General features: G+C 31.7%; 2 protein-coding genes across 2 annotated transcripts in view; one reads left to right on the top strand and one right to left on the bottom strand.

Moving 5' to 3' along the window:
* The window catches only part of LOC108904251 (dedicator of cytokinesis protein 3), a 79,359-nt gene that overhangs the window by 33,234 nt on the left and 19,561 nt on the right, over positions 1-26,564 (top strand). The window contains exons 4-10 of the mRNA XM_018706726.1: positions 23,847-23,967; positions 24,028-24,255; positions 24,306-24,521; positions 24,579-24,923; positions 24,973-25,135; positions 25,193-25,462; positions 26,264-26,555. Coding sequence (XP_018562242.1) covers positions 23,847-23,967; positions 24,028-24,255; positions 24,306-24,521; positions 24,579-24,923; positions 24,973-25,135; positions 25,193-25,462; positions 26,264-26,555 — 1,635 coding nt within the window. The remainder of the gene's footprint in view (positions 1-23,846; positions 23,968-24,027; positions 24,256-24,305; positions 24,522-24,578; positions 24,924-24,972; positions 25,136-25,192; positions 25,463-26,263; positions 26,556-26,564) is intronic.
* LOC108904252 (innexin inx3) lies at positions 707-7,908 on the bottom strand. The gene is made up of 6 exons (XM_018706727.1): positions 7,704-7,908; positions 4,065-4,239; positions 2,688-2,893; positions 2,321-2,539; positions 1,381-1,776; positions 707-1,274 (listed from the first exon to the last, which is right to left on the bottom strand). The coding sequence occupies exons 2-6, from the start codon at positions 4,225-4,227 to the stop codon at positions 1,086-1,088; spliced, it is 1,173 nt and encodes a 390-aa protein (XP_018562243.1). The 5' UTR covers positions 4,228-4,239; positions 7,704-7,908; the 3' UTR covers positions 707-1,085.

The raw sequence follows: 26,564 nt of genomic DNA, 5'->3' as shown, positions 1-26,564 counted from the left end.
CCACAGACATTTCTAAAGCCTTATAAATATAAACTTAAGTGTAAACTTCATAATTTTACTTTATAACTATAAAAAAATATATTTTTCATTACAATTTGATGAAATATAGGTATAGGTGTTTTAAGAGATGCTGATTAAATATATTTTTATAAAAGAATCCCTAAAGTGAATATCCCAAAAATCACTTTAAAAAAAAATCATAGCTAGCCATGGTTTGTCAACTCGTTCATCGTAATTTGGAAGTCTAGTAGGCCATTATATACGTAAAAAAAAATAATTCAAATTGTGCCTAACAAAATCATTTTAGAACAGAGCTATTTGAAAATTTGTTTTATTTTTTATAGATTTTCAAGGTATATTCTGAAAAAAATTTCAAAGAGATACTGAAGTTTCTTCATTAAACAAAAAACTAGGAATAAAATTCCATAATTTTTGCAAGTACAAAACGATTTTTTAATTAATATTGTATAATTCAAGTTCAAATTTCTTTTTAGTTCGTTTTCGAGTTTTTTCTTCACATAACAAAAACATTTTAGTAAATTCTTCTAAAATAGAAATTGGTTATAGTGAATTAATTTTTAATAAATGAAGTTACATTTAATATTGTAATATTTTAATTATGTAATTTTTAAAAATTATAGCCAATTTTTTTTGTTCTTATCGTCGCCCAAATTCGATTTGCGACTTTTTAAAATAAATCCCTAAATCCTTTAAAATTAATTTATTCAAAAGGCACTTAGTGTATAAAATAAGATTTCTGAAATAAATCAACAGTCTTACCTAATTGTCTAACAGTATGTAAAGGCTTATAAATCTAAAAATTGCGCAATAAAATTATTCTAATAAGTTTGTCTGCATGAGCAAAAGCACTCCCTACTATCCTATCGATGATCACACAGTAACAATCAATAAATGTGTAAAAAATCCCATAAAAATTTGAGATCTAAAATACTATGGCGTTACAAATAGAATTAAATCTAGGTTCGCACAAATTCGAATCGATTATTCAAAGGCCTTAACTAGATAATTAAAAAAATATATGTAGTAGAAAATTTTCGTTGTCAGTTTGTCGTACTTTTAAATACTTATGTCTCAGTCTCTTTGAATTTCTCGATTTCTGGGTAGATGGGGCTCATTTCTAGGGTACTGGGGGCGGAGGGGACGTTACTGTTGCTACCGAAATTCAAACGGCGAACGAATTCGTCCAAAATTTCGCCGAACACCAGCTGGTTGGTGTTCTGGCCCAACAAATGGAGCAGAAGGAAGTCTCCAACCTAAAAAAGGAAAAGTGTTCGACTCGCAACTTATCAAAATTAAAGAACTATAACTATATTATTGCATCAAGTACTGTTCATACAATACATTGAACAAAATATATACCTGAGTCTTCCTGATGATGGTGTCGACAGCGTTGGGAGCCCCAAATCTGAACCTCCTCCTCAGGATAGTTTCCCTGGTGCTTGGCAGCAAAATAACCGCAGCCGAATAAACAATGGCCAGCCCAGAGAGAATTGCTAAAATAATAAACCAGAACCAAAGGAAAATATAGATCTTCTCGTTGAGAATGTTGAGAGCAAGTACACACAGCGCGTCGTGTTTTTGTATGGATCCCGAAGGACCATATTTGTGGAATGTGCATTTCGTTACCCTCGGGAATACGGCGACCATTGGGTCGGTGCGATTCTCTTGGTTCATGTTCGAAAATGAGACCACGTCGGTGCCGTATGTTAAAAACGCTCCACCTAGGAACTTGTCAGTCATGAAGATGTTCACCATCTGAAAAGGAAGATTGTTAATTCCGTGACAAATTAAAAATATAATTAGTTGACATATTCACAAATAATATGGTAGTAATAGGGCTTCATAATTGTGATAATCACAATTGTAGATTATAATAAATATAAATAAAAGAAGACATTCAAATTTGTGAAAGAGGAATTGTATTTCAAAAATCCAAAGAACATTGCGGTATTATTTTTATTTCTCTCTATTCGTGTGTATGCAAACATTGTTATTCTGTTAAGTGGCGTCAATATTGTGTGTAGAACTAACCACTTAATTCAAAACATACACTCCTATTAATTGATGTTGTTTATTTATAGCAGCAATAATCGTTGAGTACATAACCTTTTAAGGTCCTATCAAGTGTTAAGTTAATATTTTAAATGAATATGTTTGTCTTCAAAATTATCTCGGAACTATTGGATGTGACATACATATTTAGGATCCACTACCGGAATTTATATTATTTTAAAATAGTCACATAAAACTTTAATTTATAGAAATATTCGAAAGCTACGTAAATAGTTGTGATACTTACCACATTAACAAAATTGAGTGCCTCGCAGACGAAGTACCCAAACGCGTAGGAGTTGTGAAGATGCATGGTTTCTACCATATACTGCACCAAACGGCTTTGTCTCGCCTCTCTCTCCTGCTTGTCTCCAACTAAGGCACCTCTCATGCCTTCCGAAATCATCCTTATCTTTCCCTGTTCCCAGTTCTTCCAGATCCAGTGCGGTATGTAGAACAAAACTCCCTAAAACGCGATAATCTTATAGCAATTCACTACTTTGCACAAGAAAATGGTTTACTGAAGAAAAAACTGTTTAACTATGTCAGCAAAGGTTCAAAGAATCATTATCTCTTTTATCTTGATGATTTTTGGGAAATGGCTGAACACCTACCTGGAAAAATAGGACAAAAGGTACCCATTGGTAGTAACTGTGGTATATCCTGTCTTGATTCTCGTTACCAAGTCCAGGGTGTGCAATTTCGGAACCGATATGTTTTCCGTGTTCGTGTGGCAAAGTGAAAGTGTAGGTGATCCAACAATACGTGTTTATCACGTGTCCGGGAACACCCCTATCATTGATACATTGAATGGGGTCACCTAAGAAATTGTTAACATCTCTAAAAAACTAGTTGATTTTACCAACATTAAATTAAAATAAAATTCACCGGTTTAAAACCTTTATTCGTAAAAATTTTCCGACGTTTTTGTTGTTGGACTGGCTCAAAAAATTAAGTTTCTGTAAATTCCTTATAGATTCCGAGAAAAAATTTATTGAAGTTGTAGTACCTTCGACCATTACATAGCTGGACAACTGTAGTCTCTAGCGTTACGCGTGGAGAGCCACGTGACCTCAGCGACTCCGAATACTGAAATCCGATTTTACAATCGTCGTTACCATAGTGTTTACAGTAGTTTTTTAGTAGTTCATTTCCTTGTGAAATTCTTTCAAGTTTTTGTCCGTTTTTATCACTGCCGATGCCGCCGTTACGGACGCATTGTGTCAGGTCAGGTTTTACAGTGGACCAGTTTCCTGTGAACTGTCCTTTTTGATTTTTTCTTTACAAAATTGTATTTATAAGAGTCCCCTGTACATCCCGATTTTTTTTTTTGATAAGTTCTGAATCACTCTGTAGATGACGACGTTAGTAATAGGGCAAACAATGACAGAAATAATAATCAAAATAAAACAAGTTTTAAATAGTTTAATTAATTATTGTTGAGATAGAAACTTGAAGGATATTTATTTTTAAGTCAGTATGATAACTCTCAGTTATTATCACAATAACATTATTAATTGTTACAATTAATGCGTTAAGGATATGCATGAAATATACAGAACATTGCGAGTTGTATCACTTTAAGTAATTGCTGATTGTCGTCACATATTTAAGGTTTCTTTTGTTGTTTTCCATTTCCTCGAGCATAAATTCAAGTTTAGAACTTCTGAAACGACGTTTTCTCATATATTTCGCTTTATATATTTCACAAAATTACTTTTATTGCACCAGTCAAAGTCAAGGTATGTGAAATATTGCGACTGATGTTCCTCAAAGCATTTTTAACTCAAGGTTATTAGTCCAATACCAAGACGTCATACGTGACACGATAGATACTTATTTAACGTTTAATCAGGAAATTCTGAGCTTCATGAAGATATAAATGTGGTTTGGTTATTCATTTATGATAAAACTTAGTCACAAAACTTTTACGAATATATTTTCATCCAAATTCGAATGAAGTATGTAGATTAAGTATATATTTTTTTTACCTATGAGATTATTGGCAGTTACGATTATGCAGCACAAAAACAATATGGCTGACGTAACCCTGTAGTGCGCTCTGAACACCATGTTGTCGATCATGGCTTTGTCTATGAGATAGCGGACTTTGATGAAGCCCGCTACAGCGGACACCATGCCGAAGACCGTCATCTTGACTTATTTCTGCAAAAAAAGAAAAATATTTTAGTAAAACTAAACTGTGGTTACAACTATAGATATGCTTCAGAAAACGTATAAATTATATTTCAGTTAAGTCATTTGTGACGTGACTTCGCTTTTAACTTTTGGCGAGGCAATTTAAGTATACCCTGTATGTCATATTTTCTAAAATACAAAAGATTTTTCTAAAATACAAACGATGTTTTCTAAATATCAATTTAAACTCTGTGAAATATAATTAAAGTTTTCTGAAATAATACGTTTAAATTAAAAATCAATTTTATAAAGTTGTCACCGGTAAATTTTGTTGGATCTATTTTAAAAAAGTGACATATTTTTGGTGTGAAAACGAAATCGGGAACAAAGAGGCGAAAATATAAATAGCAAATTTAAAAATACGATATAACTGATGCCTTACTATTATTAGTTGATTAGGTGTATTTACTTTCAGGTCAATTTCGAAGTTAAACAGAAACATAATTAAATAAATTTATTCGGTTTTTGTGGTCGTAAATGTCCTTGTTGTAAAACGCACCTGATTAACAAAACATTGTTTTGTACTTGATTGATTGTACTTATTACAAAATATCAAATTAACTTCGAATTTTTTCAATGTAGTCCAAGGATCTCTAGAACCGATTAAAATAAATTATGGCGAGAAGACACTGACAAAAATAGTTAACGTTTTAGGAAACTGTTTTAAAAAATATATTTAGTTATCTGTCATCAGATCATGACAGGTGTATTTAATTTGGTGACAAATCTGTTATCCCAGTTCTCTCTGTAGCATTTTTTTGTTATAGCCATGTCACACTTCTAAACTTAAATAGACATGTAAACTGTATTTGTTTAATTTGCAAAAATAAACTTTATTGTAACAACTGTTTTGCATTTCTTATGCTCCTGATAAAAAATGCGTAAGAATAGTTACAATAAAACTAATTGTTATGAATTTACAAATAAAAAAGTCATCATTGGAATACGTCAGTTGAATATTATGTTCGTTTAATAAAACTGAATAAAAATATTTTAGCTATTTAGTCAGAGGAGATATCGGTTGTTCTGTATTCGTAATTATAGGTTGAGGCTTTTCCACAACGCATAACTTTGCGTGAAATTTGCGGTTTGTTGTTCTGAAACATTTGTGAAATTAGCCAGAATTTACTGCGTAATGCGACTGGAAATTCAAGTTTACCTATATGAGCTATACTTGCAAAAGGTGCGGTCAATAATATCCAGTTTGTAGAAGATGTCATGTAACGCTAGATAATACACACCACATCCTTTACAGTGCTTATGTTATACATATACGTAATAATCAAAAACCTTCTGTTTAATAATTCACGTATCTTTTATTTTTTACGTATGTAAATTGGAGCTAAATTGTTGACACAAACACTTCAACAGACAAAAACTCAAATATTTAATAGAAAGTCTCGATCGTTAAAGCATGAATAATATTTAATAAGAGAAAAGGTAGTAAAGTATACTTCCTATATTTTAATTATTTAATACAATTTCTTGTAAATGTTTTATTGTCAATACAGTACAATGAAACAAATTGTTATTCCTACATTGCTTCGAACTTAAAACGCATGAAATGTTTCTTCCACAATGACATCACAAACAGCTTGTTCTGTTGCTCATACCACTTGTTATTTCCGAGTAAGCAGTTGCATTCTAAAAATTCTTTAAGTGTCTTGTGAGAACAGAATGATTCTGAGAATGGTAATCTAGCAAGGTGTAACTTATTTGTAGGTATCAGTTTGCGAACCGTGTATCTAATTTCTTTAAGGCATAAACTACGTGCAATTTTGCTCTACCATTTCAATCATTGAAAATATATAAACTTTAAGGTAACTGATATTGTCAACATATTTTTCTTGACATAATTATAACTTTGAAATTGTTTTTGTAGTCATAATTTCTTGTAAATTACCATCAGAAGTTCTTGATACTTCAGTCATTGTTAAATACACAATTTTCTTTAAGATAATTGATATTTTGAACACATATGAATTTTTGCGACAGATTTATAATTTATAATGACACTTTAAGGTTATGAGACTAGCTATAATTTAATGTAATTCACTACCTATCAGAAGTTTAAACAAATAAATTTTGTTAGAGGTAACTGTAATATATTTATAATCTAAATACAAATATGGGTTCCCTCGTGCTATCATGTTTTATCACTGTTATGAATTGTAAATTTTATGAGGCATTTTGAATCTCTTTGCTTAACCATACGTTTTCGTAAAATCAAATAAGAATTCTTACTTGAACTACAACGATGTCTCTTTGAATTCATTAATTATTAATAAAAGCAGCAAGGCAAACTTGTTCGCCTACCTTTTTCTGAAGAAATAAGTAAACATTTGAGATGAGTAAATGATTTCCATTAAATTTTTAAAAGTAAAATATTCTGTATCCAAATGTATTCTTTGTTTATTTCGCAACAAATATTTATATACTATTATCAAATCAGATAATTAAGTAAGTTTTTGTGTATGTCGACATATGTTTTCATTAAAATTCAATTTCAAGTGTAATCAATGATATATACTTTGTCACGTTGAATGATGGTGGTTCTGAGGACAACCTAAAACTGGTTTCAGATGTCTCGACCATCTTAGCTTACTCTTAAAACCTCAGTGTTGGTTATTGTATTACTTATTTTACTTAAAATATTCATGAACGGTTTAGCAACAAAGTCTAATTTAGTATGAAGATAAAGCACCTACTGAAAAATCTATTCTTAATAAGAAATTCTTTCTGAGAAGGTGTGTCCTTGTCCTATACTTCAAGTTACACATTCAAATATGAAAAACCTTTGAGTATCCTTTCCAGGTACTAATCAGGTCGTTCCTCTAAACTATATACCTGAGATAAAACCAATAATGGTGTGATGCATAGGGTTTCCCTGATTTCTAACAATTTATAACCAGTTTTTCGAACCATATCGGAATGACACAGATTTAACAGTCGGTAGCGTTTCCTTTGTACAGCTTTACTATGTTATGATTGAAAAAGTTGATAATTTACTGCAATATTAAAATGACAAATCACATTTTTGGTCATACTGCTCGAGTTTTATACCTCTTTTTATCACAGCTGTAAAATTGACACAATTTGCACGATTCTAGTCGTGCAGAAAAACGTCAAAACTATTTTCTAAAGTTCATAAGTGTTATTACTGACATCCACAACCGCTTATTCCATTATAGACGCCTACATTGTGTTCCGCAAAACCGCGAATCATTTTTCAATTCCCGCGGACACCATTATTCGTCGTGATTTTATTAATAAGCTTTATATTGGTTCAACCCTGTTTAATCAACTCTCGCACCACATTAAACACTTGTTGATTTTTTAAATTTCAACGCTTGGGAAACACCACATTGTCCGATAAAACATGTGTTAACCACCGAGGAACGAATAAATTAGCAACTTTTACAAGCAATTACCTTTTATTAGTACCGTTAGTTAAAAACAAACTAGAATCCCACCGGAGTAAATGCAGATTTATTTATTGCCGTGGCAATACGTGTTCCGCAAACTGTTGCACTTTGTGTGGTGGGTTTCACTTTTCTTGTAACATTTTGAACGCAGCTTTACAAACACTTACACCAACGGGCACCAGCTATACTAAATTCGGTCGGTTTCTTCTCGTCGGGCAAAACTGGGGACAATAGTAGGGGACCGTTTATCTTTGTTTATGCAACGTTCGAATTTTCCCTCCTTTTCTACACGGCTTAGTTGTCTGTGTAAGTAAGGAATGCGTTTTATCCAGCTTTAAGCTATTAAGGCTTTAGAGGTTTCATAACTGCAGTCAAGATGGCTAACTGAATCCATCAAGGGCACAAGACTGAGTCTTTTGTATCGAAAAAAATAGTAATAGAGCGTGTGTCGCCGTCACTGAAAAGCGCCAAAAAGCTTCATGGAATTTAAAATATCTATGAAAATATATGCAAAAATGTAGGTGTTATGGAAAATATGACAAAAAAGATTTCTAGAATATTAAAATTTTGCTATAGACTTGCTATAGAATATTCATAGACACTGTGAACTAACTTACATTACTTGCAAACCGGTACAGCTCTTCAGTTTTTGAGTTATTTTGAAAAAAACTGATTTTGGCATTTTCAAAAATTGGCTGTAACTTTTTTATTTAGAGCAATTTTTATAATCTGAAAACACTTTTCACGTCAAGTTTTTAGAGGAATTTCACTGTATATTTAGATTTTCATTGCGACGTTTCGCTTGCGAGAAACCATCAACTTTCTTTTTTCTTATCGGCGCTATATTGAATTCTAAGCTGAGCAAATAGAAAATTTTTTTGGTTTTTTAGAGAAGGAAGACAACAACCTCAAAAGTCGATATTTAAATATTTTTAATAAATCTGGCAACACCGCATAATTTTTCGAAATTAGTCTCAAATTTTTGTAAAAGCTTATCATTAATGTCATGGCGTTGAGCGAAAAAATTACGCTTTGCTTTATTCCAATGAAGAAAAAAGTGATATGTTGGAGTAAAAATAATAGAAATGCAACTAAACTTAAATAACAGTTATATTGGAAAATATTCAGAAATACAACCACCAAATGAAATGTATTTTTCTTAATTTATTACAAATTTGAGAATGTTTGAAAAAGCTGCATGCTAAGAACTATGAAAGAGATAATAATTGGTGCAATAATAATATTTTTCTTCATTAGAATTACGCAAAGCCATTTTGCCGATTTTAAAACAAGTGTCACTCTAACTGTTAATTAACTCTATGATAAACAATGGTTCAAAATGACATGCAATTTGAAACAAATGAAAATATTATTATCGTCATGCAGATTCATAGACTACTAATGCGGCTTTTCTTCGTAAAACGTGGCAATTTCTATCATTTTTCACTCAACGCCATGACAGTAATGATAAGCTTTTACAAAAATTTGAGACTATTCTGTAATAATTTCGAAAAAGTATGCGGTGTTACCAGATTTTTTAAAAATATTAATTGATTTTTAAGGTTGTTTTTGAAATTTTTTCTTATTTATATTATGTCACTGAAAAAACAAAAAATGCTTTATTTGCTCAGTTTAAAATTCAATATAGCCCCCATAAGAAAACAGAAAGTTGATGATGGTTTCTCTCAACCGAGACATCGGAATGAAGATTTAAAGGTACAGTGAAATTCCTCGAAAAAACTTGCTATGAAAAAGTGTTTTCAGATTTTAAATATTCCTCTAAATAAAAAAAGTTACAGACTATTTTCGAAAATGCCACATTAACTTTTTTTCAAAATAACACCTGCTAGGGCCGGTTTGCAAGCGCCATTAAGTTAACAACAGAACTGTCTAAAACTTTCCCTAGATACCAATACATGCATCACTAAAATGGTCCACACTGTATATGGCTTTTAATTAAATTCCTTCATTTATCAACTCCATAATATAAAAATCATTAAGAGAGTTGAGCATAGCGTCACTAAGTGGAAAAATTACTTTATAATTGATGGAAATTACCGAGATTTTTCTTCTAACTTCCCTCAGGTTTCCTTGTTCAAAAGTAAAAGAAAAATAATATAAGAAGTCGAGATTTGTTCTACTGTTTATCATTGTTTCAATGTTTCGTATGTTTTGCTTCTAATTAATTGAATAAATTTTTTTTAGTTAATTTCTATTCGACTGTGTATTAATTGCGTTTTAACACTATGTATGACTTTAAAACAATTTTTTTACAACTGTACAAATTTCCTTAAAATCTATTTATTTTAGCGATATCGATAAAGTTTATTACCTGACTTATCATCCCACGATATTACTAACGCTTAATACTTAACCTTCCCACATTTTTTGTAGTTGTGCTAGATCGGATAACCATTAATTAAAATTTTTAAATAATGAAGATATTTCTACGTAACCGGTAGCAGCATTTCTATCAAATTAAAACGTTTATGACCTTACCTACTCACGCGATTCTTTCATTAATAGTTTGAGATCGGATAGACTAGTTTAAGGCATTGCTTGCAGCAGTACCCGAATGTTTAATGTCTGAAACAGATGAAATTGTTTCATTTATAATTCTAGTCCAGAACAAAGATGTGGGTAAGATTAATAGATTTTTGTTTTGTTCTGCGCTAACGAGGCCCAACGATTTCGAAACTGCATTTTCAGATAACACACTATATATTTGAGATGGTTGTTGTTTATTCGCGAAACAATCAAATTTTACTGTAGTATTTTCCTCGTCCAAATTTGATATTTTTTAAAACATGGAGATTTAGAATTGATCCGAAAAAAAACGTGATTGTACAACTGTACAAATTTAATGAGTTTCATAGGCGTCTCTAAAAAAGTTTTCTGTGGAAGGTAAAAAATTTTAATAATTTGTATATAATGTGTAGAAAATTACAATTACCTATATATTCATTTGGCCAACAACATATTTTAATTATTTATGTCCTCAAACAATTTTATTATATTGGTGGTAAATTTCGTTTTGTTCCATTTCAAAAGGTCTTCAAAATGCCATGTTGTAATAACATTAGTAAGCAAAATATCCCTTTTATTTCTCCCTTTCGCAATTGTAATATTAATGATTAATAGAAGGTGCCTATAATAAATTAAAATTACCTGAATCACACCAAATTCCGTTTATCTGAATCACACCAAATTCCGTATTGCTGCACTGCACTGCTAGGCCATTTATTGACAATTGAATTTATGGCCAGGTCGCCCAGTGCGGCTCTGTTTGTGCCGCGTTTGCCCGCGCGCTCATTCTTCAACTGGGCGACCAGACCTGTATATGGGTATGACTAAATAAATATGGGAACAAGTTTTTCAAATATTTCAATACCGAGTTGCTGCATCAGCGACCGAACCTGATACACACTGCCAACCTCTTGGTTCTTCAATTGAGATCGGAAAGACTATGATACATAATATAGGAAAGAATATAACACATATAGACATTACTCATGACTCATATGTGAAAGACCTATGTTAATGGAAAACTGACTAGATTGAGGCAAGAATTAATATCTACCGAGCATAGCAATAGCGCGGCAGCAAGGGGGGAACACGGACTTTGTGTACAGGATTATTATAAGGCAATATTTGTATCTAAATTAAAATTATCCCGCACTTAGGTCCAGTACTTTGAGTCTTGGTTAAGGCTCGATTAACTAATCAGGCGATTAGACTGTGATTATACTTATATCATTATAAGTACAGTCTAATCGCCTGATCAGTTAATCAAGCTTTAACCGACACTCAAAGTACCGGGCCTTAGTGTTACAATAATCTGTTTTGTTTATAACATATGTTCAAATTTTGTACGTCGACTTGTAAGCACATTTTTGTTTGGCAGATCCAGTCTTGATGTACTTGAAACCGTGTCATAAAAAAGCACTAAACGACACCACACTAATTAATTAGTTAATTAATTAATTAATCAATTAATTTATAAAAAAAAATAAATTATTTATTATTATTATTATTATTATTACAATTGCTATTTTTAATTAATTAAGATAATTAATTAACTAAAATCTAATACTAAATAATAAAAATTCTTCTGGTTCAATTAAGAGAAGTAATAACGATAATATAGTAAAAACGCACTATTCGAATTAGTTTTTTACAAATAGTGGCCTTCTATAAATCAGTGGGTAATCCACAACTTTTGTTTGGACGTGCCTTTTTTATTATTATTTGGCTACGTAGCCTTATATTCACCATTAGTTAAGATCCCATCGCAAATTTAATCAGTTTATAATGCAGCATTATTTTTTGATGTGGGCTTATATTTTCAAAATTAAGTTTCAATTTTTAAATCTAGGAGAGATGAAAAATTGACACTGCTGATTATAATTGGTAAATAGTAGAGTCTGCTTTGTAGGTAGTCAAATTTTTTATTAAAAAAAAAAATCCGAAATGTTTTTCCGAAAAAAAAACGGTTGGGAAAAATATTTAGAAGTGTCCCGATTCTTTAATGGAGCAATTTTTTGATGTTTTTTCTAAGTTTTATTATTTTCTTTGACTTTTCATTTAGCAGCGTATTTTTGTCACTTCCTTTCCGTCGCATTCCTCAATTTTGAAACAAACGATCACCAAATAGACAAAGGCAACAGGTTCTCTATTTACAGAGGTTACTCTGTATGATACCTGGCGGAGAAAGGTATTCCATTTACACCAATAAACTAAGTAACCGGTCGGCATTGCTAGCCGTGGTCTCCTCTCTCAGGTAGAATAATAAAACTTGTCTGAACGTTGCCACTCACTCAAGTAGTCTGTATACAAGCAGGATCGAAGATTTAAAGGGAGACCTAAGTACAATGTCGTATTTAAATTCGACTTATTAAAGTTTGTTTAGAGGTAAAGGGACAATAACATTCATTTCGACTTTTACCTGTTGCTAGGTCTCCATACTGTTGTATTTTTTCTTTGAAATTCTTTAATTTATATACACCAGAGGTCAAAATCTCTTTGGAGTCATATGGGTAAAAATTTATTTTGTTGCATAAGTGCATACTGTGTAACCCTTCAGATTTGCAATTCTATTTCTGTTTAATCTTCCTGGCTTACCTACGTGAATATCTCCATGTAATTTTTTCGATACTTTCTGAAATTTGCTGTGGTTGGATTATCAGAATTATTATACTGCTGGTTATTATAACGTAAACAATATACAGGGCGGCCAAATGAAAACGAAACAGAACCATTTTCAGGAACTGCGTCAAGATTGTAGAAAAACGCTTAAATCCGTCGATTTTAAATTAAAAGGGGACATTCTTTGCTGGTATTTTTGACTCCGCCACTTTCACCCCCCAAAATATTTAAATGGCATTGGGGGTTGAGTAATATTTCTTTTGAAAGCTCTTACAATTCTCTTTACAAGAGACTTTAAATTTTATAATTCCGCCCAATATACCTTGAAAAAAATTTACATTTTAAAATTTAAATTCCTTATTACTTTCCCATACTTCCATACAAGAATAAAGATTTTGTTCGAAACGTTCGCGCACATTCCGAAGCATTTCCGGAGTGATTCGACGGCATTCGTCGCCGATTCTTTGACGCAAATCTTCCAGCAACGCTGGCTGTGTTTTATAGATTATAGATAGATCAAGGCAGGGTCAATAGCGTCTTCCAGTAATTGCAAATACATTTGGCCAGTCAAATTACCAGATAGAAAAAAAGGACCCACCAGCCGGTCACCCAAAATTCCAGCCCATACATTTAATTTTTCCGGTTGTTGTGTATGCACGTCGTGAAAAACTCTTGGGTTTGAATCGGACCAATAGCGGCAATTGTGACGATTTACTGTCCCGTTCAAGAAAAAACTGCATTCATCAGAAAAACAGATGTTAAAAAGGAACTGTGGATCGTTCCTTGATGCTCTCTCACTAATTATTTCGCAAAATTGCAAACGGCGGTCATAATCATCCTCATGAAGTTCCTGGACTAAATGTATTTTGTATGGATGGAATTTATTCTTCTTCAAAATGGTTTGTATGCTAGTTCGATTGATCCCAGACACAGATGCCAGTTGCCTCGTACTTAATGTATAGGATCAAGATGAACTTGTTCCAAAACTGCGACTTCAATAGCTTCATTAACTATAGGTTTTTCAATTTCTCGTTTTTTATTGGTTACGTTTTTTATTGGTTACGTTTTTTATTGGTTACGTTAATGATTACGTTCGTAATAATTTGGAATCCACTAATTTTACGTTCATTGTGTGTATAGCATTCATTTCTGTTTTTTACAATTGTGTTTTTTTTTACGAAAGGGATAAAAAATCGCCAAAAAGCAATGTCAGGCAAGAAATACTAAATTTATACCATTGACGTACTTAACTCGATTGCCTGACATTTTTACCGTTACTAGGTAATTGTTTCTACATAAGTTTCAACTTTAAAACCAAAATTCTTAATAAGTATTCGGCGGAATAATAAATGCCATTTAAATATTTTGGGGTGATGCTTACCCTCACTTGGGGGGTGAAAGTGGCGGAGTCAAAAATACCGGCAAAGAATGTCCCCCATTAATCGACGCTCGACGGGTCTGAACGTTTTTCTACAATCTTGACGCAGTTCCTGAAAATGGCTCTGTTTCATTTTCATTTGGCCACCCTGTACCTATAATTAATGAATATATGCACATTTTTTATGGAAGGAAAAAACTTGTTTAGCTAAATCATCTACAGCTTCGTATTACTGACTTCTGCATCATTAGAATTACGATTTTCTTTGGTAAATATTCCTTAATAGCTCTATCCACATCCCAGAAAATGGTTGTAAAATCTTCCATTCATTTAATTTCAGTTATAAAAATATTAATTCTAGGCCTTGAAACTTGTCAGATATGAAAGTGTTGGTAATTTTAATTAACTTCGGATATATATACATTGAAATAGCATGTCCACTTGAAACTAAATGACGAAAACTGACGTTTTTTTTAACTTAAAAACTATATAATATTAATTTCAAGTAAATAAATATTCCCAACAAAATTATGTACAAAACTGGCAACTCAATCTTAGAGAATATAAATTATTATGCATGGAAAACCGATAATACTGAAATTCCAATCCAGTCACATTTCTGTCCTTTAGTAAAAAATACCCCGAGATTTCTATATACCTAAAGTCAAATTGATTAGCGGTTGCTTCTCCTAAATCATTGACGCATTGTTTTTCCGGTCGTAATACTTTAAAATATTAAGCGGAAGGCTGTTATCAATATGATGTCGTTCTGTGGAAGATGGTTAGTTAATAAGAAATATATTTCTTGCTCAATACCATACATGTCACAATGTTAAAGTTTCTTGTGCAACAATTATATTAATATTAAATTACACTTACCTAGTTTACAAGAATTCTATTTTTTTTTTCAATTCTAATACTAAAGCATACATCTAGAGATGTTTTTTTTATTTTGTATTCCTTTTGTAGCTTATTTATGCTTTTATATGTTTATATTGTAACATGCTGTTCATAAATAGATAATATTTATTTCACTTTTTAATACCGTTTTCAATATGATGGTGTGAAATAGTTCTGTTTGAATAGAACAAGGATAATTTTTTAAACAAATACCTATGTTAAATTGAATTGTTCTAAGGAGAGAGAAAAAGCCTAATGTCATTCACCTCATTAACACTTAATAATTGTTTAGCTAATCATCTGAAGATAAGGTAAAAGTAAATAAACTTCTTCTGAATCAGAGCTCAATTAAGTATTTAAATAATTCTGACTATAAATGCTCCTATATAGAGATACGTATTATATGCTCTAATTTTTTTTCTTGTATACTTTTCCCTTCCATTTTTATTTTTAAACATATAACGGACTCGACTACCTGTAAAAAGGCTTTATGTTTTCATGTTCGTGTAACATGGTTTTCATATTCATTTTGCGTTGAAGCAACAATCTTATTCAACTTCCATTGTTGTGTAAAAGTCAATTCGAAATAAGTTACCGATTGTGATTATCCTGATTTAACAGTTGAATAATAATTACACAGAAATTTTAACCAGGGCTATACTTTTTCGAAGATTCAACCACATTCGGTTTTCGAAATATCTTAACCTAAACCTGCGAAAACATGATTTTTTTTGCTACATTTGAGGATGTTACATTACGAGGTAATTTTCACCAATTTTCAAACTCGTTTTGGCATCTGAAAGTACAGAGCCTTTATGATGATTAAAAACCATGTGAATCCGATGCAATAAAAAAATATTGGGAATTAGAAATGAAAAAAAAACTTGTCTAATATTACACAAAACTTCTAGAAGACGACTCGGGCAATGATATTTCTGTGAACTTCTAATGAATATTCTTTTAAATTAACTTGAATAATTGTATATGGTCGTTTATCTGCCCAATTATTTTTTCTCACGTCGAAGAACCTCTAAATATTAGCTATTCCAGACATGTATACGAAAGTATTAAATATTTATGACGTTCTTTTTGTTGTGGCACAAACACATCAAAGCAAAATATGTTAACATATAATAATAGGAAGACATGAATTTTATCTGAATTATTCTTTTGTATTTGAACATGGACATTTGTCTAAAATAAAATACACTTTCAAAAGCAACACAATTCAACTGTTTATAATATTATGCTTATTCTTATTTGCTTTAAATATATCACCACTATTGTTGACAAACAATAAAAAATAGGTGGGTATTTTCCTTTAACCCGTAATTTTCTGTTGAAAAGAATTGCAGGTGGTTCATTTTTTGAAACCGAAATAGGGATAGCAAATTTTAGCTACTCATAATTTTCCGTGAATTCTCAATTATTCAGCATTTTTACAAAATTCTCGACAAAACACGAAAGGTACATTCCGATGTTTACACGGTTGCTCTTGTTTTCCTTTGAAAAATTAAAGGAATCATTGTATTTCAACATTTTTATAGTTCAAATGGTTTCTTGTTCTATTATTATCTTACTAAAAGTGCGATTTCTTGTCTCTAAAACGCCAGGCTTAAGAGAATCATTTTCGCCTGAAAATAAAAAATTCTAACGCAAAAAATATATATTTGATGCTTTTAGCTGTACACTAGATATTGGAGGTGTAAGTCCCCAGAGTAGTTATATCTAAAATTATAACTATTTCTCGCCAAATGCGATACTAGTTTTGCTTTCATAGTTTCTGCAATATAGCAGGTCGCTGACTGTCAGTTTGATCGTATTGAACGATTGGACATTTAATAGCAGTGACATTTTATTTTGTAACACACTTTGGTGTGTTATATCAGACATACCTACTCACACATGTCAGTCCTCTATGATGAATGACCTTAGCTTGTGCAACTCAGTGTTGTTCGGGACATTAGTCCGCAAAGTAGTTGTTTCCCTCAACATAATACATTAGGAATATATTTGTATGCGTATATATGAATAATTCATAAACATGTTTTTGTGTACAAATATATTTCTGAAACTGTAATTTTAATTCCAAAGAACCATTGCAGTTTCATCTTATTTATTTTATCTAATTAAACCCAATACTATGATGAATAAATACAAAAATATACGTGCATAACAATAACATTATACTAAAAAAGGGACATAAATACAAACACTACAATTTATTTATTTATTTATCTATTTATTTCCTAAACAGACATATTGCCTAATTACATGGAGAACACAGTAATTCTAACATGTGAATGAAATAAACGTAATCAAATTTTCGTAGTAAATCAAATTAAGTTGAAAATTAGAAAGAATAATGATTAAATAACGAAATTACAAAAAACAACAATCAATAAACAAAATCGAAACATAAAATTCGTTTTAATGTTTGTCATTTTTAAAATCTGCTACATCTTAGATAGAACGACATAAAAGCGATGTGTTAAAAGCGCGTTATAAGGCGATCATATCATACAAAAACATGGTAAATAATCTGAAACATAATAATTGTCACTTTTTGAAATACAGGGTGATTCACAATGTCATTAATTTTAATTGAAGATTGGGAAAAGTTAATAGAATACGCGATTAAAAAATATTAAATTAATTAGATTGTAGTACTTATACCTTATTGTGTAACTTATTGCTTTTCAAAGAGTAGTATAGTACCTACCTACCTATTTAAAATGATGCCAGTACAGCTAAAACAACTCTCATACATCCATAGCACTTTGCTAATAAAATGATGATACACTGAAAGAAATGCGTTTTATTCTTTATTCGAATTCTATATACCATTATAAGACCATTGTATACTATAATGTGACAGTTAAACAGGTGAATATTGGATATAAAACGCGTATTGCTAGCACAGTTGTATAGTGACTATAAACCTTATTCTTTATTAAATTATTGTATAACTAGTATACAACGTTTTTTATACCATTTACGAAATAATAGCAATAACTGTTATTAAAGTGTTCCATATCGTTATTAGAACATCTAGTACTGGTTATAAGTTTTATAATAATAAATGTATTAAACTGTTGTATACTCTGTATGAGTTAAAAACATGTCATTAAGTTTTCAGAAATTTTATTGGATAACTGTAATTACAAGCTAAAGTTCTAATGTAAACATACATAAAACATACTTTTAAGCATTAAAAATGATGACAAATAGCTCCCAAAACTGTCCAGTTTATTTTCTTAGCAACGATGCACCCGTATTTTCTTATATTACATGAGAATTTGCACTATAACTGTTCCACCTTAAGAATGAAGCATCCCCAGAAAGGTTGAGCTTCTTTCCATATAATTTTATTTCCTCTGGTTGATTGACTTTATACCCATTCTCTTCTTTGTCACCGTTCACCTTCTGTTCCTCCATCTTATGTAAAACTTAACATCAGCGATTTCTAATAGGACCTACAAAATAATAATTTTTAAGATTTAGACAAGATTTACATTTGAAAAAACAAAACAATTACAAGCCATAAAACAGTTAGATACTTACATAATAATTTTCCATTTCACACAACGCGATATGATCATGTATCCCACAAAACATGTGCATATACTGTCCATTTTCATCAAACTAGACGTGTGTAAGTCGATGCACAGCGGACTGTCGGAAATTTTACGATTGTTGTATTTTCTCTTCTTGAGTAAAGATAATAAAGACGTTGTGGTTTTGTGTGTTGATTTTGACAATGATTGAACATGTATGGACAATAAAAATGGACTGTATAAGATAGTTGAGTACCGTTCTGCTTCATGCATAGCATGCTACTGTAATTTTAGAAGGGATGAGCTCGTGCGGCGAACCCTAAATCAGCGACTGGAATAGCCAGGTTTCTTATTGAGTCGGCGCACTTCGTTCTCGGGTCTGACATATGATTATTATTACAATACTATGAATATAACTTAACCACGATCATAACCGATTATGCACCGAGAGGTGACGATCACTTAACCATTATAAGATGCGTTTTACACGTTAACAACGGAAACATATTCAGTATAAGAACGAATAATTCTGTTAATACAATTGTTATATACAAATTCGGATACTGGTCTTTATACAACAAATCTTCCCTACTATACAACTGGAATATAAAGTCTATAACACCTAATAATGTATAAGTAATTCATTATAACCTTTATTTCATAGATGCATAAGGTGTATTAAGCACCTTCCAGTTAAACTGATTGAATAATGAGTATGGAGATGATTGCTTTTTTTTAATAAAAGTTGTATATTGGTTATAAAAGTTTTAATATGCGCTATACACATTATTCTAGATAAACAGTTTAATAAGCCCATTTCTTTCAGTGTACATTGCACTTTGACGACTGGGAAAATCAGCTGTTTCTCTTCAATGTTCGAACGCTCTGTGGTGCGCCGGCGTGTTCCCAGTTAACAAATATGAAGCAAAGTAGGGCGTGGAATTAACGGGAATTGAGAAATAATTTTAATATTTTTTAAAAGGTCGAGAAATTTTTTTTTTCGAATTTCTCTCTTTATTAGGCCTTCCGAAAACGTGATTAAAATTAATGACATTATGTCTGAATTACCCTGTATGTACGGAAAAGGTGCTGAAGTCGATAAACGATCGATAATATGCAACTATACGCTTTTATGATGTATTCGTTTCCCAGAATGTTGTAAAAGTACCGTTTCAACTGGTAAAACCTCTATTTCTCAGTAAATATTTCACAGCATACTGTAATATTTCAACGTAAAACAAGCAGTGTTTGGTTTTTATAAGAATTCAATAAATTTAAAATACGTAATTGTTTACCTACCACCTTTTTTTATTTTTTTGTATGTTGATTTTATAAAATCAAAAAGTCGTCATTACCTACATCGTGTATAACGTAATGATATTCTACTATGTAGAGATACTGCCTTAGCACATTGGAGAACAAGTTTGGGAAATTTAAATAAAATATACCGATCGACAAGCGCGAGTTCTTCCCCATCGCTAGTTTCCCGTTCTGCGCTGTCGTTGAAGTCTAGCCATGCCGGGCGACTCCACCACCGGCTGTATCTACGTGCAAGCCGAGATGGGAGCCGCTGCTACTAGATTTCACTCTAAACGATTCGCAAGACCCTGGGGTCGACGACACCTGTCCAAGGTCACAACTTAACAGGAGTTCGACCAAGAGCTCGACTGGCTGCTGCATACTGACTGGTCGAGTGCATAACGTTTACGTGGGATATATCTTCGGGATGTTTTCCCTGAACTCCGATCAAGAAATTTATATGCCCGTAGAGAAGAAAAAACTATGAAGTTTTATTTAAAAAAAATCATGCGTTCTATTTTTTAGGAAAAGTGATTTCAGTCATTCCGATGACAATGACAGAAAAATCGCAGCGGTTTGAACTCTTAAGGGTTTCTTTGGGATGTTTTGAGGTTAAAAGAAACCGTAAATATCCGGAGTCTATTCATTATTTATAAAGTTATATCAGGTTTAGCGAAAATCCTGAAATATACAATTTTCCCCCTTTTTTTTAATCTAGTTCCTTGCATCGAAAAAAATATTTTTTTTCGTAAAACCATAAGAACCTCTGACGTTTTCAAAACCATTCTTAGATTTTCTGTACAATCATTAGTTTCCGACTAATTATCGAAACCAAAAAGGTCATTTTTGCTTTGAACGATGATAATTCGGCGATAAATCTTGGCAAAAAGCTCATGAACAGCTCAAAATAAAGAGGATGAATCAAATTAAGCGAGCTGACAGGTGAGATTGCCAAAAAAAATATTGAAGCCGGCGAATCTTCTGAAAAGGAAGCAAAAATTACAAAAAAATCCACTGGATTTCTTACAAAGACCGGTGGTCAACTATAAAAAAAATGACCTGAAACTAGAAGCCTCAATTTGGGTTTTTTTGCTCTACGACTATTTTTCTTCAAATTGCAGCCTTTTGAAAATAACCTAAAAGAAATTTTTATTTATCCTTTAATTTTTGTGAGTACTTTAGATTAAACTGAGCATATCAATGCAGTAAAAGTCGATGTACTTTCAATATTTGAAAGTTTACAGGAAGTTATAAATAACAATAGTTCATTATGTATTATAAATCAGAAACAAACTTAGGTATTTTTAATATTTATATTGCCAAAAGGTGACGATTTGGTACTTAAAAAGGTTATTGAAAATGATGGTTTAGGTATGTGGAATTTCGACGTAAATTTCAACAATTAAATTGCCATATTTAAATTAAAAAATATGGAAAACGAATACGATCTTCAAATACAGTTACTAACTATATTTTATTGCAATCAACTAGTGTCAGTTGTTTTATGGAAAAGGAATATTTAAATTACATATATAATTTTTTTTGTTGCTTTTTAATAATCGTTTTGCGTTGCTCTTGAAAATAGCCATAAAGTTACTGTTATTATTAATAAACCTTAAATAGTTCAATTATTATATTTAAAATTTTTGTTTTTTTAAAAAACACTTATGCGTCGTCTTTTTTGACTATATTATAATTTTTTATAAAATTGCAAATAAGTGTCAAATTTACAAGTCTTTTCACTTTTTTTATTGCCCACGAAAATTTAGATGACCTATTGGAAAATTAGTTATTTTGTGTTGTAGTCAATTAAGTTATCTACAATTTAAGGTATCTAGTGTCATTTTTCACTAATTTGTTAACTGTAAAATAGAGGTCAAACGCGTTGTAGTACATTCAATCATTACATAGCTGGACAACTGTAGTCTCTAGTGTCATTCGCAATACGCGTGGAGAGCCACGTGGCCTCGGCGACTCCGAATACTGAAATCCGATTGTGCAATCCTCGTTGCGTTAGTGTTTAGCTGTTATCTGTGGTGTTTACAATAGTTTTTTAATAGTTAGTGTCAAAAATAGCTTACGTGTATAGCAATTCGGAGTTGATGGATATCGTTTTAATTTATGGTGAAGCAAAATAAAATTTTGTATTATGGTGAAGCACTTGTGTTATGGTGAAGCAAGACAACATTTGTGTTAGTTCTTAGAGACACACCCAAATGTGTTTACACGTCGGTGGAAAAAATTTTGAACAGTTATTGTATGTATGTCAAATTATTTTATTATTTAAAACCACAAATTAATTTTATTAATTAATAATAACAATAACGGCAAAAGCAGTTGAGTTTACTGATATAAAATAGATGCTATAAAATTCTATTTCTTTCTTTCCTTGCGAAAGTTTTTGTCCGTTTTTATCACACTTTGCCGCCATGCCGCCATGCCGGTCGCATTGCACGAGGTCAGGTTTTACAGTGGACCAGTTTCCAGTGCCGTGCAGAAGTGTATTTTTAAATCATTTTCGAACTGCCCTTTTTGATTTTTAGTTCTGAGTTCTAGTTTTAGTATAACATGTTTTATTTTGGTATTTACTATGACCAAACTATTGCAATAATTATTACCATCAGAAGTAGGTAGCTAATAATTAGAATGAAATCGCGTTAAAATGCTTAAATTCAAATGATTGGAAAAATACTTTTTCAGACCTTCCTTTAGTAGTTGTAAAAGTATAAACAGAATACTTAACAGAAATGTAACAGTCTTTTATTAAAATTTTAACTGCTGTATCAACTGATGAAATAAAGTACTATTACCTCCAGCTATTTTTTTGCAATTTAATATAAAGCATAACTTTTTTATCAGTTTTGAATAATTTATATCTCGAAAAAGAAGTGAGTGTTATTAGTTACATATTTAATAGTATATTATTCAACGAGCGTATAATGATGGGTATTATTCACGTGGTGAGGTTTACGGCCACGAGCCGCAGGCGAGTGGCCTAAATCACCGAGTGGATAATAGCCATTATACGGGAGTAGAATACTATACTTTATCCAAGACTACTAAATATTTTTGTTGAAGTTTTTTTTGTTTTTAGTTCGTTTTTTAACACAATTTAACACAATATATCAAAACACAGAAATCTATGCACACAAACAATAATGTTGACAGGTTTGAGTCAAATTTGTTTTGTTTTAAAAGCTACTTAGATTTATGAAATGTTTCGAAAAACATGGTATGTTAAGCAACAGATATACGACACGCACAAACGAAGTCGCTGATGGCTCAGTGTAGATGCTCCTTCCCTTCCAACCGCTGGTCCCGGGTTCGAATCTGGTCTAGGAAAATTCACTTTTTTAATTTTTTTTTTATATGTACAGCACTGAATTGAAAATATTTAGTGGTTTACACGATAAAATTTAAAAAACCGACTGTTTGTAGCAGAACAATATAATATTATAGCTAAATCAAGGAAGCATCTGACAGTAGTGATTAATGACTCATTAATCACTGCCGTGATTAATGGGTATTAATAAGGTCGAGCAAACAGACGTATAATGGGTACATTATACAATAGTCGTGGATAAAGTTTTTTTTTTACCTAATTATGACAGAATCCATCATAATATGTTTGGTTAAGCGTTTTAGTTACATCCTATATTAACATATTTTTCTTGTTCTTATACATATTATATAACTCACTTATGTAATTATTACAAAATTAATAAAAAAAGAGTTAGAAAAATGAGTGATAATGAAAATGGCTCTGTTGTAAATCCTTTAGAAAACTTTGATATGTTTAGCTTTTTATAACAAAAAAGGTTTAATTTCATTAATAATAATTTGTATACATTTATTTTTTTTTAATTTTAGAAAACTTGGTCTGGATTTAGTACCGCGCCAAGGTGCTCAGATGGTAGAACCCGATTCCATGTCAGTTGTAGAATTATACCACGTGCATGTAGCTAGTGCTGAAAACACCCAAGGAGTTTCAGTAAGAATAGATTTCAGTACATCGATTGTACATGTTTCATTTATCGAATCTCTCCTTTAGGCAAGAGGGACAATCAAGAAGAAAGAACAGAAAAAAACCTTAACCCACCACTTATACTTCTGCATGCGAGATTTCGGCCACCACGTCGGAGAAGACACAGAAATTTATTTCTCCCTGTACGACGCGGGCAAGCAAAAATTCATTACCGAAAGATTCCTAGTCAAAATTTCCAAAGAGGGCTTCTCGAATTACATCGAGAAGCTGCATAGCAATTGTACTGTGTTTACGGTAAAATAATTTTCGCTGGAATTATTTCCATAATTACATTTGATTTGTAGGATTTGGGAAATGCGGACCTAAATAAAGATATATATGTAGTTGCTCACGTAATGCGAATCGGCAAGATGCTGTATTCGGATAGTTCAAAAAAGACTGAGAAGGCTGTTGCTCAACAACAGGTCTTCAAAAGGCCTCATGGGGTAGCTGTGCAAAACTTAGGAGATTATTTAACTAGTAAGGAGGGTGACACCGAAGAAAAAGAATTTGGTATGAAGGTAAGTAAAGATTTATTACGGTATTTGACAATACCTCTTTATCTTTTATTCTTACAGGTGTACCAAGCCGAGGAGAAAGATTTTCACCAGCTCCACGAGTTCATTATACGACAATCTGGCAAATATAGCTCGTTATCCAGCCATATGAACTATGGCGTAATGATTTCTGTTAAAATGTTGCATGGCGAATTGAGAATTATCAAAGAAGAAAACCCTTTACTCTTCAAAAACGTTTGTTTAACGAGCAAATTAGGTTTCCCCGATGTAATAATGCCAGGCGATGTAAGAAATGACTTATACTTGAACTTAGACAAGGGTGAGTTCGAGAGAGGTGGAAAATCCACAGGAAAGAATATAGAGGTCACTATAGTAGTCTTGGACAGTGAGAAAAATATTATAAAGGTAAGTTAATAGATTTTTAATGGCAATTGTATCATTATTTTTTCCAAAGAACTGTTTGTGGGGTGCATCGGGAATGGAAGGTACTTCCGAGTACAATTCCATGATAATTTACCACCACAATTCGCCGGCATGGGCAGAAAACGTAAGGTTAACCTTACCCATCGATAAATTTGCTGGCGCTCATGTACGATTGGAATATAGGCATTGTTCCAGTAAGTCCGATTAACATTTGCACCTTTCGAAACCTTTATATTATTTCTCCATTATAGCTAGAGAGAAAAATGATAAGAAACTGTTCGGATTCTCGTTTATTCGCCTCATGGACAAAGACGGGGCAGCTGTACAAGACGGGCAACACGAACTTTACATATACAAGTGCGAGGATACTCAAAAATTGGAAAATTGCGGTTATTTGTCGCTGCCGGCGTTTGCTAAGGATTACGAGGGAAACCACGAGGCTAGCGGACAGTTTTCCAGGAGTCACAAAGAAATTATTTCCATAAAAACCCTGCTGTGCTCAACAAAACTCACACAAAATGGTAAATATCTATAAATTTTAGGAAATAATATAAAATATCTCGAAGACAGTGATGTTTATTACCAATTCGCAAATTTTAATACCAACTAAATTGGTTTAAATAACATTTGTTTAGTAAAATATTTTTCTAATTCAAATTAACATATAATTTGCAAAAATTAGTTCAAATTGCACAAATTTGTTTGAAAGTAGAAGTAAAAATATCAATGATTGAGTTGTTTTAGATCAGGAAGTCAAGGCGGCCAATGTAATTGTGATAACAAAGAAAAATATAAACTAGCTCCAAAACAGTGATATTAATTTACAAATTGAAAGCCAATTGATTAGAATTTCAATTGATAATCCTTGAATTTATTTTAGTACAAATTATGTTGTAAGTTGGATAAATTCATTTATAATTACACGAATTTAATTGAAAATTGAATCAAAAATATTTATGATTGAGTTAATCTACATCTGGAAGTCAAGCCGGCCAATATAAACATTATAACAAAGATAAATATAAAATAACTCCAAAATAAACGTATTCACAAATTTTAAAGCCGGATAATGATTTGAATTTGTGTTGGTCATCATTTACTTAGTAAAAATTTTTTCTAGTTCAAATTATTGTGTAATTTGAAAAAAATAATTTATAAATACACAAATTTGTATGAAAATTAAAGCAAAAATGTCAATGACTAAGTTGATTCGGATCAGGCAGATAAGGAGGCCACTGTAAATGTAAAAACAAAGAAAAATTTGTTTTTTAATTTTACAATTTGAATATACGTAATTCTTTTAATACAATTTTTTTATATAGTTGACTTGCTTGCTCTTCTGAGGTGGAAATCGCACCCAGAACGGATCCAGGAATCACTACAGAGAGTTCTGCGACTCGGAGACGAAGAACTGGTAAAGTTCCTTCAAGACGTCCTCGATGCCTTATTTGCACTATTCTCAACAGAGGACGGTAACTCCACAGCACATAGTGGTCTAGTTTTCCACGTACTAGTCTCGATATTCAACTTACTCGACGGCTCAAAATACCAACACTTTAAACCAGTGCTGGACGCGTACATCAAAAACCATTTTGCAGCGGCGCTTGTATATAAGTAAGTCTA

Source organism: Anoplophora glabripennis, unplaced genomic scaffold (assembly GCF_000390285.2).
Source record: "Anoplophora glabripennis isolate ALB-LARVAE unplaced genomic scaffold, Agla_2.0 scaffold46, whole genome shotgun sequence".
Taxonomy (NCBI): Eukaryota; Metazoa; Arthropoda; class Insecta; order Coleoptera; family Cerambycidae; genus Anoplophora; species Anoplophora glabripennis.
Note: the sequence above shows the minus strand (reverse complement) of the source record. Positions and strands in the feature narration are given on the sequence as shown.